The sequence below is a fragment of the Dreissena polymorpha genome, chromosome 7, assembly GCF_020536995.1.
Source record: "Dreissena polymorpha isolate Duluth1 chromosome 7, UMN_Dpol_1.0, whole genome shotgun sequence".
In the NCBI taxonomy this organism is placed as follows: Eukaryota; Metazoa; Mollusca; class Bivalvia; order Myida; family Dreissenidae; genus Dreissena; species Dreissena polymorpha.
In genome coordinates, this window is record NC_068361.1 from 73,364,025 (window position 1) to 73,382,757 (window position 18,733).

Below are 18,733 nucleotides of genomic sequence, written 5' to 3' on the forward strand. Positions count from 1 at the left end.
ATAATAAGTTTAAACACTATTTATTAAGTTATTTGTAAACACGTTATAAAATATAATAAAAAGATCCATAATGCTTTTGACATGATATGTTAAACATTTAAACTGCAAAGGACAATTTGAAAGAATTGAGAAAAAGCTGGAGTATTATGCTATGCCTCTCTTCTGAAGTTTTACATTTGTTAATTAAAACATACCCGGATGTATGACGGTTCTATTGAGGTTCCACGTGTCCCAATTGCAGAGGTTTGTGTCGCAGCATTTCACATCCCAAGTTTCTGGCGGCTGGTGAGAATAGACGTGATCGTACAAAAACCGACACGTCTGTGAGAAAAAGAGTATGTTATTAAAACAATGTTTTGAACTGTATAAATAGTCAGCCACAAGAAATCTACGCAATGTTTAAATACAATACATGAAATACGGAACTTAAGGTTGATGCTGATGGTTATTGAATAGCCTTTATTATTGTTGCTCTCTGAAACCCAATAAGTGCATAGTTATGAAATTAATGTTGATTTAACTTGAAGGTACAAATATAATGATTTTAGTCAAGCTGCTTCTTATTAAACTTGCTTCATGTACCAAACATTACTTTTCACACAGACATTTAATTTGAAATGTCCACTGAAGTGAAAAGTAGGGGAAGGGGCGAAATACGTGAATCTAAGAACAGAAGGGTTACCCATTGAAGATTTTGAAAAACTACAAGAACAAGTATAAATTCACATCTCATGAATTTACGTACAATGTTATATATTTAGAATAAGGATTCAATGAAATAGGAAGTAGGGGTAGGGGGTGAACTACGTAAATCTAGAAACAGAAAGGTTTAGCATTAAAGATTTAAACCCATTAATGACTAGTGGACTCTCCCATCCTTTTAAATTTGATCAATTTATTTCCAAAATAAGGGATGTCTAGTATATTTTTTTCTATATTTATAATACTTTTTACATAAATTTCTTTAAGCAAACAGCGAAGACCCTGAATAGACGCCGCATCATAAGGCGTCTCATCTGGGTCCACGCTGTTTGGCAATGCCTTTTTTCTAGACGCTAGGCATAAATGGTTTAAAAAAAACTACAAGAATGATTCATAAGTAACATAACATGAGTTCACATACAATGTGAAGTATTGAGAATCGTGATGGAAACGAGGGACATGTTGACATTTTATGAAACCCTATGTTCTGAGATTAACGTTTTACGAAACGCAATTTTGACCTCATCCCCTGTATCACTAAGAAGGCATCTAAAGTTTAAGCTATGCAAAATAGTAACTATTGACACCAACCGCTGACTTTATGCATCCGAGCGCTTTTCCAGTCGCGCCATGCTTGATCACACACGACTGAAACATAATTTCTGAAATCTAAGTACCAGAAGCCCGTATTAGTATAACATCTCATGGAAGCACATGTTGGAAAAACAGATCCACAACTAACAGAATTGAATGAAAATCTCAAATATTATAAAATTAAGCTATGTTGTTCTAACCAGCAAAGCTCATTCACAAATCATACAAACTATTTAAAATATTGTTTCCTCTATGGATGATATATATAACAAATAATACGCGCTTGAAACGCATTTTTAGACAGTATTTATATGAAAAAGAGTTTTTTAAATAAAGCGTTGTGTACGTTGCTTAAATTGCGCTGTAGTTGTGTAAGACATTGCTTAAAACGGTGACGATGAAGAAAGTATTTACCTTTTTTCTTAAAATGTTATTATTTAATATTATTCAAACTATTAGAGTTCTGTTAGTTTTTACATTTAATGGAAAACATGAAAAAGCTACAAACGTTACTTTGTGTTTGGGTCTGTAAACCACATTTATTAAACTTAAAGATAAAGATTCACACAGTTCTAAATGGTTAACGTTTTAACGACTCCCATACAACGAAAATCGTTAAATGTTGTGGTCGAAATAGGTGACACACGTGATAATGTTCTCATTCGTCGTCGCGTTTTTGAATTCGGCTAAAAGTACAAGGCTTGCCTTATTCAGCGTTTGGTTAAAAAATGTATCACAACCCCTCTTTCCCACCAAAAACTCAACTCTGTGCGTAATATAATATTTACGAATATTAATTAAGGAAAACCACTTACCCATGTATGCCTAGTGGACTCTCCCATCCTTTTAAATTGGATCAATGTATTTCCAAAATTAGGGATTTCTAGTAAACTTATTTCTATATTTAGAATATTTCTTACAGAAATTCCTTTAAGCAAACAGCGCAGACCCTGATGAGACACCGCATCATGCGGCGTCTCATCTGGGTCTACGCTGTTTGCCAAGGCCTTTTTTCTAGACGCTGGGCTTAAATGGATTAAGATTGGTTTGCGGAAGACTGAAATTGCAAACAACGTACTTCTCTATTCACGCAGAGTATTTAAATTTCAATTGTGCATGTACTTCTATAAACGCAGTCTATTAAAATGTAATTGCGAAACTAATTTCCTATTGGCTTCTTATATTTCTCACAATATCTGAAAATAAAGCATGTGGTCATGTTCATTTAGAAACGCTTCCTCGGCATTTTCGGCTAAATAAGCATCTGCTAATTGTTTGACTAATATTTTGTAATGAAAGGTTTCAAACAGATACAAACGATATTTTATTATCCAGCAAAGATTGCAAATGAGGTTTATAAAATGACAACATTATGTTTTGATACATGTGCTATCAGTTGCATCTTTTCAGACGGCGGTTTTCTTAACCCTTTGCATGCTGGGAAATTTGTCGTCTGCTAAAATGTCTTCTGCTGAATTTCTAAAATTAGCATTTTCTTCGATTTTTTTCAAAGAACACTATCAGAATAGCAAACAGTTTGGATCCTGATGAGACGCCACGTTCTGTGGCGTCTCATCTGGATCCAAACTGTTTGCAAAGGCCTTCAAAATCCGGTTCCCGCACTGAAAGGGTAAAGAGAGCACGCACCTCCAATGTTTTGTCACACTGAGCAATGTCAGGACATTTGTCTCCCACGGCTATGTCTCCGCATCCGTAGCATTTTAGCACTGATCTTGGGTCACCTGGACAGTCATTAGAAAATATATTAGGTATATCATCAGTTATTCGTTTTTGTATTAATTTTTAGATTTTTAAGATGTCCATACATTGTAAAATATTGATGAGAAAACTTATGGCCAAAGCTATAACTATTTACGTTTAAATACACTTCGAATGAAGTCTTAGTTGGAAGCAATGATCACTGTAGTGGATAACGGTTCATTTGAACAGCGAAGATCGCATATTGTTATGTTACTGTTACTGTTGAATTTCCCTGTTAACTGAGGCACGGAAACAATTGAATATCCAATTCACTATTAATTACAAAGAAATTCAGCTAGACTAATCTTTCACGGCCAATCACACTGATGAGAAGAACAACTAAACAGGCAAACCACGAGCCAATATACACACATGTGGACCAACAACACGGCTGAAAGAAGAAAAGCTAAACACGGAAAAAGAAAACGATTTATGATAATATGAAACACCAAAAAAGGTCGACAAAAGCGAATTGTCTATCGGTCTGCCTGGATGTCGCTTCTGGGCTAACGGTGGAAGAAAGCAGTTACGTTACACATCTTTTTTACAAAATGCTCATATATTTGTGTAGTGTTCTGAGTAAACTGGGCATAATGCATATGCGTAAAGTGTCGTCCCAGATTAGCCTGTGCAGTTCGCACAGGCTAATCAGGGACGAAACTTTCCGCCTAAATTGGATTTTTGCTAAGAAGAGACTTCATTTTAACGAAAATGTCATAAAAGCTGAAAGTGTCGTCCCTGATGTCACATAATGATAGGAAATTAGGTGAAATATTTGGGTTTTCTTTATGTAAGAAATATTGACAATTTATCAATGGCGAGTATACATGACAGTCAAAAGATTAAATATTTAGATCTGGTGTATGTTTAACAACAAAAAGGGAACGATGCTGTTGACACAAGGCTTGGGCTGTATTTGCATTATTTACTTGTATCACAATGCTGATTAGCGTGTACATACTTGAATAGTGACTACTCCAGTTCTAGGTTGTAATTCAACCAGCAATAAGCGCGCATAGAATCGACCAATCAAAAATGTTATAGAAATTTTACTGTTGTATATTTATGTGTAGTTCAATAGAACGAGATGTTTGGTGTGGTAACGAAGTCAGTTAGCATTTAGATTTAGAGGTGAACAGATGGAAAAAGACACAATCATGTAGCAATCACAACGTATTTGTACAACTGAAAATATTAGTTATGTCAGACAATAAACTGGATTAGAAACTGATATATGTGTTGTTGAATATTTTATCCCACATTATGCAGAGAAATTAACATAAATAGAGAGGGACGGACTTGTCCCATGCGTGACACGGGAAAATGGTAGTTAATGCAAATCTCGTCATCATGGCAATACGCGCATGACGAGATATTGAATGATAAGCTACATACCAGTAATTTAAGAGAAATGAACATTGTTATAACTATGTGTCGTCCATGAACTATGAACGATTACGTGACACTGATTAGCCTGTGTGGACTGCACAGGCAAATCAGGGACGACACTTTAAGCACATGCATTATGCCCAGTTTTCTCAGAACACGACTTATTTATAGAAAGCGCAACAATCCGCTCGTATAAGAAACAGAAATGACGGTAGAGTGCGGATTTTGTATCTCTATTATATTCTTCATTTGTAAGTTCATGATGTTGTTTTGCATACCGTAAAAATCCGAGCCACACCCTCGCATGTTGCACATGTCCGAATAACAGCACTGAGAACACACTGCGTCACCGGTTGTAAGGTTTTGGTTGGCACACGTCTGCCGAACATAATTAACTTGATTATTGTTTACATGTATTTGAAAAAAACCTATAAAGATATAATATATGTATTTTAAGAAAAAAACAATAATTAAGATTATTATAAGACAAACAAATAAAATATTAAAAGTGTTGAGTTATATAAGATAAATACAATTTATTTATGAAATTAATGTGTAGTGCGGAAGTGTTACAAACTTTGTGGGTATTTATGTTTGCCAAACATCATTATGGAAAGAGGAAAACTACCGTGTACACGTTGGTAAAATTGCACTGTTCTTTTTTAATTGAGAATATTGCACGTTGACAAGTTTCAAGCCTTTAGACATGCTTGTGTCTACAAAATTTTAGTGGCATACTCCATATAATTGGCTCAATAACGCGGTGACCAACGCACATACCTGCTTTGTACAATGGACATAAATAACTAGGCGACCAATGAACATATATATTCCCAATGTCACAGGGTATAAATTCATATTTATCGTTAGTAAGTTATTTGTAATTCATGGCGAGTAGTTTTAGGTAGCTGTGATATAATGTCTGTAGTCTTAATTATTTTATAGTTAACATATAGTTGAATTTAACCTAATTTAGCACGTGCACGTAACAACCAATCATACACTTTCCCTCCTTTATTCAGTTGTTTGCTGAAGGTTGCTTCAGACAGCCATTCAATCTTTGATTGAAACATTATATTATTTGTGTAGGACATTTTATATTCCTGCAGGTAACTTATTTGAATCTTTTGTTTATTTTATCTGTCAATTGTTTGTATTGTTATTTAAGACATCTGACGGTTACGGTTGTGTTTATTAGTTATTTATTAAAATAACTTATTGCGAGTAATATTCACACCGCCATGCAACGCTAATCATTATTAATGTGTATTTCATTTGAATGCATACATATATTATCTTGATTATATACCTAATTGCATGCATTAATTGTTCCTATTTCAGATACCTTTATCGATCTATTAAAACTTTAAACCTCGATTGATTCGATAGTTTGTCGTCGAACCCAAAGTACGCAAATTGCGCGTAGCTAGGCCGGCAACAATGGCGCCCAACGTTCTTCACTGATCGATCAAATAATATAATTTGGACAATCCGTGTGCGCAATCCTTTTACGAGGATCTACACTTGATGGCCACATAAGACGTCGTTTAATACCCGGGTTAACGTTCAAGCATGCTAAGGGCCCTCTTCAAGACCGTTACGTCACATCATCAGGACCAAGGACCATTCGTCGCTGGAAGTGTATAAACTGTGTGTGACTTCGTGTATAAACACTGACAATAGTGATTATTTCTCATGAGGCATGGCGGTGTGGTGAGCTGTACATTTTATTATTGATTAGTTAGTTTATTTATTTGATAATATTTGATATATACTATTGTTCACTTTATATCATTAATTTTTTAATTAATGTTAATTTAAATTTTTGTCCAACCTAGGTTAAAGATTTTTTTGTTTCAATGCACTAACCATAGGTTGTCCCGTTAAACATACGCCCCTGCATTTGTGTAAACTGTGTTTTCACTGTCACTAATCCGGTTTCAATAACAATAGAAGTACATTAAGTAGTACAATACAGACAGGTAGGCACGTAGATAGCTTAGGTGCTAGTTTAAAGGTCATAATTTGGGATCAAGACAATCAATAAATTTGCTGCCCAATTATAAACAAGAAATATCTTTAAAAAAGATATACGGCGTAAATAGTTTAATGAATGAGATCAAGGATAGCGAATGTCTTTTTCTGTGCAGTTCTTAGCTGCATCACACGCAGTACGGGATGTTACGGGGAGTTTTCGCGGCTTATTTTACATTATAACATATTGCTGGTCATAAACCTATAGATACAAAACAGAAAACCAAAAGAAGAATGGAAGTGAAATTTAAACATATGAGTCAACCGGCCACACGAGAAGTATCCGTATTTATAGGCGCGTTCTTCGAACAAACCTGTTTTAGTGGTTTGTCGGGCATTGCTATTTGATTCGATTATTAACAGTATCAATTATCATCGTGCTAATGCTTAAAGTGATATTATGGGCATTTTGCACTGTTGAATTGAGCTGAAAAGAATTAACAGGTCAAAATAGTTAGTTAAAATGTGGTTACTGATTAATTATCTGCAACTCACCTTGCTACCAGTTGTTTATAAAAATATATTTTATATTCGATATTCTTACGTGACCCACCCAGTCCTGTAAGCTGAAATGATCCGTAAAACAATTTCATGTCTTTGTGTCGTATGAACAAATCTGCACTTAAACTAAATTTATGTTCAACTCGTAAACGCATGATCAGTTGTCAAACGAAAGTATGGTTGATATTCAAATGCATTATTTTTCTCTTTCTGGTATATTGTTTTAGTATGATGATGCTGCATTAATTAATATAAGTGTATATGAAGTAGAAACATCAAAAATAATCAACGGTTGCGATAGACACCTATAAACTGTTACATGCTCATAATATCACTTTAGTACATTAGGCAATATGGACGAATAATTATTGTTAAATTTATCAACAATAATATTTATCATTGTATTGTTGAAAACACATTAAGAATCTATTATTTACATACCATAATTATATTGCTGAATATCTTCATTTAACATATTTCTGGTCTAAAGAAAATTCCAGGTCACCTAGTTCACGGATAGCGTCTTTATTATATAACGATTATTTTACTGGCCGCCAACTCCGGTGATGACCTGTATATAAACTCTGAATGTCCGCGAATTGACCCGATATACCTCGCGGGTTGAAATGCAATGCTTTAAAGTGAGGCCTCGCTTCCATTGCTCTTTATACTTTTACATGTTAACATGTTGACAGGAATAAGGAAGTAAGTACTAAATATGAGAACATAGCCTTTTAAGTATAAACGCTCTTGCGCTGGTAATACTCTGAAAATAAAAGGTGTACGCACAAACTGTATTGATGTCGAGAATTGAGTGTAAAACTGTTCTATCTATTAAGCCTTTTCATTCGAGATAAAATTGTTTCATGCAGTAAAACAGTGTTACAAAGACGCGGATATGTTTCCAATGTTCTGGTGGTATACTTAAATCAGCCAATGGAATAAATGAAGTGTATTCATTCGTACCTAGCCGCGGGAAATTTTATTGGAATTTTATTGGACACTTACAAAGGTCAGGCTAAGGTGAAAAGCTGGCTTATGCAGCTTACGCCGAAAAAGTTTCAACCCATATAAAATCAAAATTGTCCTTAGTTGTTCAAACTTACAAAAATTTGAAACAACGCTCACTCATAGTACTTTTATAAATAGGAAATCGTTAAAATCGAGTTATTTCTGACTGAAATTAGACTGATCATCTAATTTCATTGGGAAATACTGGTTTGCGTTTAAGCCTTGCAAGGTAAAATAATCGCGTCGATTTACCGCGTATTCGAGCGAAGAAAAAATAAATCGATGTAGCAATTTAAAAGCGTACACATTCGGTTTGTGAACAGTGCTTTTAAATAATCGATTTATTTGATAACAGGAAAAGAAGTCGCGCAATAATTGATTGCGTATATACAATATTCGTTGGTAGGAAAAATAGTAATTGCGTTGCGGGTTACACTTGACACTACGTAAAAGTGACCAGTGTAATTTTCGGACCGGAAATAGGGTATCGAATCTGTACAGATAGCGATTCAGTTGTATGGTACATAGTATTCAATGATTGTGTGATTGAATATGTATGGTTGTACGTGTGTAAGAGTGCATTTGTAAATAGTTGTACGTGTGTGAGAGTGTATTTGTAAATAGTTTAATCAATTTGTTTTGTTCAATTGTTTCATAAATACGCATCTATAGGTGTTATTATTATAATTAAATAAGATTAATTCATCAATTAAATCATAATTTGTGAATTAATTTCACTGAATTTATTTTAATTGTTTGTAGACATTTATTTAGATTTTTGTTGAGTTTGATAAAACTTGAACATTTATTTTGACTTTAGTTTAATCTAATTTACAGTAATTGTTTATAGATTAAGTGATTATTAAATAGAGAGCTAATAAAGAGAAATAAATAGTTGAACATTTAATAATAATACCTATTTTTGGTATTCAATAATTGAATGAATGTGTACAATTTTGTGTTATTGTATTGTGTTATATGACATGTAGGGTTACTATTATACATAGGTGTTAAAATTGAATTGTATTGGTCACTATTGAAATTAGTGATTTAGTGTTGTATTAGATGTATATTGTACATTTTTTAGTTGAAAAGAAAGGCAACTGTTATGAATTGTGAATTTGAAGGTTGATGAAATTGAAGTGTGTGTTGTACAAAGTGTTATTAAAGAAAAGTGCGTACGACTGAAGTGAAATAGCCACTGGGAGAATAGTTTTAATTGTGAATTGTTGCATTTAAAGTAATATTAACGACAAGTGATTAATATTACTGATTGACATTATGAAATTGAATCTAGAGTGAGTGAAGTTGAACAAATACTAATTACATACTAGTTTTGAATGAATTGTTTTGTGTTGTAAAGTGCAAAGAATATTGTGAAGAGAAGTGAATTAAAGAGAAGACTTTGATATCTGCATATGGTTCGGATCAATATAATAACTTAGTGCTTAGTGTGAAATTAGTGTGAGTGTGAATATAACTATTTGAAAATGGATTCTGATAGACAATTAAGGAGACAAAGAAGGGAGAAACATAAAGAACAACAAACATTAAAGGAACAAGAGTTGAAAAGTCAAAAGGACATTGAAATGCTGAATAAAATAAAGGAACGAGACTCAAAGATTCGTGAAATTCAGCGACAAAGAGATGAATTGATAAAGATGAGAATAGAAAACAAAAAAGCCCAACATGGCGATGTGAATGATGCAAATGATGTTAAGCATAAACAATTAAGAAGAGAAACTGTTGGAGAAAGATTACAGCACAACTGTAAAGAAATGGAATATGAAAGGAGGACTGAACTTGACCATGATAATGATGTTGATGGTGCTGTTGGATTAACTGTTGGATTAAAGACTGATGATTACCATGGCAACGACTATGAAAGTGACATGGATTCAATAGATGAGGAACTTAGTTGGTTGACTAAGAAGATGGAGGAAACATTCCAGATACATGCTGATTCTGAGGACAGAATTTTTAAAGAGGGGGTGCGGTGCAGTACTGAAACACTTACACCATCTGAATGTCACGAATGTGAACATGACCACAAAAGTGACATTGATGAAATTACAAGTGATGAAGATGATGATGAAAAAGCACTAAAAGCTGAAATAAAAGCAATGAAGCTTCAACAGATGAAATTAAAAGAGGAACTTCATCTGAAAGAGAAAGCAAAAAGATTCAAGGAACAAGACTTATTGAGAGAAACCCGTCGTAAACAGAAAGAAGAAAGAATAAGGAAATTGAAACGAACAAAACAAGAATTGCAAGAAGATATTATGGAGACACGGAGCACAATTACGTCATTAGACGAGGCATTGGAACATGAAGATATACATCACCGACACAAACATAAAAGAAATGCGGAACGAAGAGTGCTTCCTAATCCACCATTAATGTTGAAACCGAGTGTTCCTAAATTTTCGGACCCAACTCAATTTAGAGGATGGAAAATAGAAATCGAAAGTATGATTCGGTCAGAAATTTACCAGAAAGACATACTGAAACAGTGCGTAAGAAATGCCATATCTGGAGAACCAAGAAAAGTTTTATCAACATTGAAAGCCACAGCAACCTTAGAAAACATTTTGTCAACGATGGAAAGTAATTTCGGTGATGTAAAAAGCGGACAAAGTATAATGGAAGAATTTTATCAAGCCAGACAAAATGAAGACGAAGACATAACATCATGGGGTATACGAATTGAAGAAATGATTCAAAGAGCTTTAGAAAAGGGCGAAATACAAGAAAACAAGAAGGATGCAATACTGAGAACAAAGTATTGGAAATACTTGAGAAACTCTGAATTAAAGAATGCCACTAGAGTGTTCTTTGAAAACTCTTTCACATTTGAAGAGTTACGGAAACGAGTGAGAAGAGAAGAACATGCAATGACAGTATCACAAGAGAGAAAAGAACATACCAAACAGATCAATACAATGCAACTAGATAAACAATTTAGAATATTGAATGAACTAACAGAGAAATTACAAAGTATGCAAAAACAACTAGATGTATTAACACAGGAGAAAGTAGCAAGGAAGGACAATAGAAGTGAAAATGTGACAAGAGATTACAAGAGATATGATAATAGACCACAATCCGGAAATAGGAGAACGTTTTCACGAGGCAGAGGTTACTCCGGAAACAGAGGACCATATAGAGGAAGACGACCTTTTCCGCAAGATGTTTATCATAGAGACAGCAACTCTCAACATCATTTAAACGGGAATCAGCTCTAATTGATGGGGTCAATGAGGGCTGTGAAGATACCACTATCCCCAAACAGAAACCAGTGTAAAACATGTTTAGTAGAATGGTAGGCGATGCTAACCTATCTACTATTACCATTAACGGAAAAGAGACAACCGCGCTTATTGACAGCGGGTCACAAGTCAGTGTGGTAACTGAAACGTTTTACAACAGAATGACGCCAAAACCAGAACTGATTTCACTACATAAATTTTATCTTGAATTGAAAGCAGCTAATGGCACCCGTATTCCATATTCTGGATATATTCAGGCAACAATTGGAAGTAACATTTTGGACATGAACAAAGAGACAATTCTTCTCGTTGCGCCTGTTATCGAAAGTCATGGTAGTGCTCATGTCATAATTGGCACAAATATAATCAGATATATGAAAGACTTGTACAGTGATGAATGCCCGGACGATAAATGGAAAGCAGCTTTTCTGGCAATAGAATCAAACGTTGGAAAAGTGCTTGCAACCAAAGATATTACGTTACATCCAAATGAAACCAGGACCGTGGTAGATTTCCTGCGGAAACGTCAAAACACTGAAGCAGCAGTAACTGAACAATGCCAAAGTGACAGTCATGGGGCATTGGTATGTCCAAGAGTTGTCTCCATAAATACTCGTGGAAGAACTGCGAGGGTACCTGTGAGATTGTGCAACATATCTGCAAGACCTGTAAAGATAAGAGCAAAACAAGAACTGTGTGAATTACAGGAAGTGAAAGTTCTGCGTGAAGCTCCAATACTGCAACCATCAAGCGCAACCATATCAACTGTCAATACTGAAACAGAAAACAAAACAAAACTAGAGGACATGAAAAATGAATATGATGTTGATCTCGACGGAACTGATTTAAGTCCGGAACAAAAGCAAGAGGTATACAAGTTGTTTAGAAAATGGGATACAGTGTTTCCAAAATCAAAATTTGACATCGGACACACAACCGCAGTTAAGCACTCCATCAAACTGACAAATTCAGAACCTTTTAAAGAGCCTTTTCGACGAGTTCCCCCAGCTCTTTTCAATGAAGTCCGAGAACATCTCAAAGAAATGTTAGAAATGGAAGCTATACAAGAATCTCAAAGTCCATGGTCATCGAATTGTGTAATCGTCATGAAAAAAGATGGAACCATACGATTTTGTATAGATTATAGAAAACTAAATGCAAACACCAAGAAAGATAGTTATGCAATACCAAAAATTGAGGACACACTTCATCTGTTAGCAGGATCACGGTACTTTTCAAAGTTGGACTTGAAATGTGGATACTGACAGGTGGAGTTAGAAGAAGAGGACAAGGAAAAGACAGCGTTTCAAGTGGGTGGACTAGGGTTTTATCAATGTAACCGCCTTCCATTCGGACTTTGCAACGCCCCCGCAACCTTTCAAAGATTGATGGAACGCTGTATGGGCGATTTAAATCTTAGAGATTGCCTCATTTATTTGGATGACATCATTATTTTTTCAAAGATGTCAATACCAAGATTGCAAGACTAGACCAAGTGTTCTGTCGTTTGGCTGAATATAACCTCAAGATCAAACCATCAAAATGTGAATTCTTCAAGACAAGAACCACTTACCTTGGCCATGTTGTATCAGCAGATGGCATAGAAGCAGATCCGGTCAAAATAGAAGCAGTAAAAAATTAGCCAACCCCAAAGTCTGTGAAACAAGTACGCCAATTTCTCGGCTTCGTTGGCTATTATCGGCGATTCATCAAGGGGTTCGCTTCCATTGCAAGGCCATTAAATAACCTGCTGATAGGCCATCCGACTAAACGTACAACACAAAGAAACAACAAAGCAATAAAACCAGTTCCATTTCAATGGGGATCCGACCAACAGACTGCTTTTGAGGAGTTAAAGAAACAGCTTACCAATCCACCTATTTTAGGCTATGCAGACTATACATTGCCGTTTATTCTGCACACAGATGCCTCCTCAAAGGGATTGGGTGCTGTACTTTATCAACGCCAAGACGGCCACGAAAAGGTCATAGCCTATGCAAGCCGTTCACTTAAACCGTCAGAGAAGCATTATCCTGCGCACAAGTTGGAATTTTTAGCGTTGAAATGGTCAATGACGGAAAAGTTTCACGACTATCTTTACGGCGCGGAAGTTGAAGTTATAACGGACAATAACCCACTTACCTACGTGCTAACGAGTGCTAAGTTGGACGCGACAGGGCAACGATGGCTTGCTGCGTTATCAAACTACACCTTTACGACACGTTATCGGGCAGGTAAAAACAACGCCGACGCAGATGGGTTAAGCAGGGTGGTAGTGCAACCAGAAACAATAGCTGCTATAACCACTGCCGTAACAGCAGGGATTGAACAAGCGCCCTACAGTTTCAGTACATCCGCACCTGTAAAAGACAAACCTGAGGCTTGTGATCAAGTTCCAGAAGATGTCTTGCAAACATACGCCCTGAGTTCTCACAATTGGAGAAAGTCACAGCTGGCCGACCCAGTAATTTCCAAGGTTATTCATAAAGTACAAGTTGGCACAAGACCTTCTGTATCATCTTCCTCAGACTCATGTACCGGTGTTTTGAAATATAGCAGACACTGGTCCAGTCTTGAGTTGAAGGATGGGGTTTTATACCGAAGAACTAAGATATGTGAGCAGGAGTACAGCCAATTAGTTTTGCCAGAAGCATTACGGGAGATAGTGTTTTCAAGCCTGCATGATGACCTCGGCCACTAAGGACGTGATCGGACACTATCATTATTCAAACAAAGATTATTTTGGCCTGGCATGGAAAGCTTTGTAAAAGACAAGATCAGTAATTGCGCCCGATGCATACGAAGCAAAACTCCAGCCGAAATTAGTTCTCTTGTGAACATTACAACCTCATCACCAATGGAGCTTGTTTGCATAGACTTCTTGAGTTTAGAAAAATCAAAAGGTGGATACGAGCATATTTTAGTTATCACCGATCATTTTACGCGATATGCGCAGGCGTTCCCAACGACAAATCAGACAGCGAGAACAACAGCGAAAGTTTTGTTTGAGAAGTTTTTTGTGCATTACGGCTTTCCGGCGCGTTAACACAGTGATCAAGGTACCAATTTTATGTCTGGCCTTATAAGCGAACTGTGCAAGTTAGCTGGAATTGAACAATCTAGAACAACTCCATATCACCCTATGGGTAATGGGATGACAGAGAGATTTAACCAGACACTGCTGCACATGTTGTCCACACTCGCGGAGGACAAGAAATCCGACTGGAAGTCGTATGTTGCACCGATGGTTCATGCGTACAACAGCACAATTCATACAAGTACTGGTTATTCGCCGTACTACTTAATGTTCGGACGTCACCCAAGGTTAGCGATCGACGCACTACTTGATTTACCATCGAACGATAATGGGACGGTGTTCCAGAATGAGTACAGCCGCAAACTTCGCGACAGATTGGCGACTGCGTATAGTCGTGCGAAAGAGAACGCATTTCAAAATGCAGAGAAAAGTAAGAGGGTATATAACACTAAAGCTAGAGCCACTAAAATCATTCCAGGTGATTTGATTTTAGTAAGAAATGTGACTCAACGCGGGAAACAGAAAATCGCTGACAAGTGGGAAGATGTGCCATATGTGGTAATTGACCAGCCAAATACTGAAATTCCCGTGTATGACGTCAAGAAGGATCAACCTCACTCCAAACGTATACGTCGTGTCCACAGAAACTTGTTGCTGCCATTGGGAATAACGGAGCAACATCAAAATAAAGAGCAAAACGCTCCGAGATACGTTATACCGCAACGACGGACACAATCACGTGACAACTATGACGACGGTAGTGTACGTCGCTCGAACCGCCAACGTAAAGCGCCGAACTTCTACGTTGCGGGTTCGTGTTATATATGAACGGTAAAGACTAACAGTGATATGATAATGTGAAGTGTTTGCTTATAGACCGAAGTGTGGCATAAGTTATAGAGTTATTTTAAAAAATGATGTTAATATGTGTCTTTATAAAAATTGCCATATATTGTACTTAAATGTTTGTATAATAAAATTTATGATAGATACGTACCATTTGTTTGTGTTATTACGAAAAAAAATGTGCAAGTTATTGTACTTGAATGTTTTATAATAAAACTTATGATTGATACCATGTGTTTGTGTTATTGCAAACTTTGGAAGTAGTAACTTGATGAACGTATATGTTTTATCACCGCGAGTTCTATAAATTTATAGAACATATATAAATTAATGTCGGGACGACATTTCTAAAGCAGGGGGAATATGTCACAGGGTATAAATTCATATTTATCGTTAGTAAATTATTTGTTATTCATGTCGAGTAGTTTTAGGTAGCTCTGATATAATGTCTGTAGTCTTAATTATTTTATAGTTAACATATAGTTGAATTTAACCTAATTTAGCACGTGCACGTAACAACCAATCATACACTTTCCCTCCTTTATTCAGTTGTTTGCTGAAGGCTGCTTCAGACAGCCATTCAATCTTTGATTGAAACATTATATTATTTGTGTAGGACATTTTATATTCCTGCAGGTAACTTATTTGAATCTTTTGTTGAATCTTTTGTTTATTTTATCTGTCAATTGTTTGTATTGTTATTTAAGACATCTTACGGTTACGGTTGTGTTTTTTAGTTATTTATTAAAATAACCAACCATTGGCAAAAATAATTAGGTAACAAATGCACGTACCTACTCTTTACAATTGGCACAAATAACGAAGTGGCCACTGTATGTACGTACCCTTTATAATTGACACAAATAACGAGATAGTCAAAGAACGTACGTACTCCTTGTAATTTCACAAATAACAAGTAAGCCGATGTACGAACCTACTCATTATAATTTGGCAAAATATTAGTAAGATCAAATACACAAATTGTCACATATTGTTTTTGTTTTTTTATAAGCCACCGTGCGACATTTTGCCGTTCTTATATGTATTTATAAAGCACTTATTTCGCGGTTAAATTCGTAGGCAACAGCGGTGAAGCCATTGTTTATTGGCCGAGAGTCAATGAATATTCTGAATTAGTTTTACTTACTGAGATCCTCCTGCAACCGGCGGAGAACTGCGGCGACCCGCCAAGTGTCGTCAATGTCCTGTCCACATAGCATGCCTGCAGCGTCAAACAAAGTTAAGTATTATTATAAGTTGTAATACTAGTGATGTTGTTGTTGGTGTTGGTGGTGGTGGAGGTGGGGGTGGTTGTGGTGGTGGCGGCGGTGGTGGCGGTGGTGGTGGTGGTGGTGGCGGCGGCGGCGGCGGCGGTAGTAGTAGTAGTAGTAGTAGGAGAAGTAGTTGTAGTAGAAGTAGTAGTAAACGGCCACCGGAAAAACATTGCGAAACCGAAATTTCGCAAACTTAAGTACCCTTTTTCTTGCAGATTTGCTTCTTTGTGATAAAGTATAAGATGTCTTACTTTTGATAAATAATTGGTTATTTTTTACTTTAAAATGCGTTTTCTTCAATATTAAATTTATTAGCAAAGTTGGGGTTCCCATGGGACTTTTTCATTTTCCATGGGACTTTTTCATTTTCCCATTTGATTTTTTTCTCCCATAATTTGCAAATGGGAGAAAAATCCCATTGGATTTTGGACATTTTAAAAAACGTGTTTTTTTGCGTTGACAAGTATTTATACGTTATTTAGGGACTGTATAAAGGTTTTATGCGAATAATATCTCTACATATTTAGTATTTTAAAAATCCCATTTTTGAAATGGGAGAAATAATTTCATGGCATTTTTTTCTTATTTTAAGAGATTTATTCAAGAAACTTCCAGAAACATTATATTTTATCAAATGATGAACAATCTACGCTATTTAATGCGTTTAATCGTGTTTGAAAAAATTAAAAATCCCATGGGAATTTTTCCATGTTTTTTTTTCAATGGGATTTTTTTTTATCCCATGGGATTTTTTTCCTATGGGATTTTTTACCATTTTTTTAGCCGGAAAAAAGTTTATAAACGAGAAAAACAACGATTATAAACATAAAAATAATAATAATTATATGAATATGGATATTAATAGTAATATGAATAATATAAACAATATGAATTATTTTTTAAATAAGTTACAATTTCAGGGTTATGCTCGTGGTACTTATCATTTCTTGTTCGAGATGATGGTTGAGTTCAATAGTTGAGTATGCCAGCAAAGAACCAGTATAAATGTATCGCAGACAGACAACGCTGTCATACTGTACACAACGCCGAGTAAAAATCTGTATTACATTTCATTTTGCGACAGAAAATGAACACCGTAGTAATATTGATCTTATATATGCCCTCTGTCATTAATACTATTGAACACGTACAACACATTTACAATAAGCCCATGCAAAATACTGTTTGCAAATACCATTCAAAGCTTAATAAGCATTATAGAGGTCATATGACCCGCGTCATGCGGAAATGGGTCTTATGTCATATGCGGCCAGAGTTGGTCCATGCTAGCTTACCCAACCGCTCAGTCTGGACAGGTGATACGCTGACTGCTATATAAAGTCAAGCCATGTTTCGTTGTCTCATATCCGAACTCGGTAGCTTCTGAAACGACTGTGCGAAACTTTCATCGGAGAAACCTGCACCGAGACGGGCGCTCGAACTTGGCGGATAATTGTTATATGTTATGTGTTATATATAATAGCGCGATTTTTTTGTTCTTGCCTCAAATTAGTAAGCCCGATAAGCGTTTTATTGTGTTCTTTGCTTCTACTATTAACAAGAACTTCAACCGATACGAACATGAAATTTATTTTAATATGTTTATTTAAAGCTTGGAAAACCCATGTATATTTAGACTGCTACTTATTAAACAAAATCGGGGTTTCAACATCTGTTTCAGGCATATAAATTGTGATTCTAAACCAGATTTTACGCACTATACTGTACGACATACCGTTAGGGCCATCGTGGTTACATATTAAATCCAGAGGGCGAGAATGCGAGAACGCGACAGTACGATGGCGACAGTGCGACAATACGATGGCGACAATGCGTTAGTACGATAGTGAGAACGCGATAGTATAATGACGACAATACGACAATGCGACAATACGATGACGACAGTGCGATAGTACGATGGCGACAATGCGATATTCAAATCGTACTGTCGCCGTCGTATCATCGCATTGTCGCCATCGTTCTATCGCATTGTCGCCATCGTATTGTCGCACTGTCGTCATCGTATTTTCGTATTGTCGTTATCGTACTCTCGCATTGTCGCCATCGAGCTATCGCACTGTCGCCATTGTATTGTCGCAATGTCGTGATTGTATTTTCGCACTGCATCATCGTATTATCGCACTATCGCATTGTCGCAATGTCGCAATCGTACTATCTCACTGTCGCCATCGTGTTGTCGCACTGTCGTCATCGCACTGTCTCATTGTCGTCATCGTACTATCGCGTTTTCAAATTGTCGTCATAGTACTATCGCATTGTCGTCATCGTAGTGTCGCACTGTCGTCATCGTATTG

General features: G+C 36.1%; 1 protein-coding gene across 24 annotated transcripts in view; it reads right to left on the minus strand.

The window, feature by feature from the left end:
* The window catches only part of LOC127837303 (SCO-spondin-like), a 192,545-nt gene that overhangs the window by 164,499 nt on the left and 9,313 nt on the right, over positions 1–18,733 (minus strand). For all 24 annotated transcript variants that reach the window (XM_052364220.1, XM_052364240.1, XM_052364219.1 and 21 more), the window contains exons 4-8: positions 16,292–16,366; positions 4,725–4,824; positions 2,944–3,038; positions 1,294–1,350; positions 195–321 (exon numbers count right to left, since the gene is read on the minus strand). In XM_052364220.1, the coding sequence (XP_052220180.1) occupies positions 195–321; positions 1,294–1,350; positions 2,944–3,038; positions 4,725–4,824; positions 16,292–16,366 (454 nt within the window). The remainder of the gene's footprint in view (positions 1–194; positions 322–1,293; positions 1,351–2,943; positions 3,039–4,724; positions 4,825–16,291; positions 16,367–18,733) is intronic.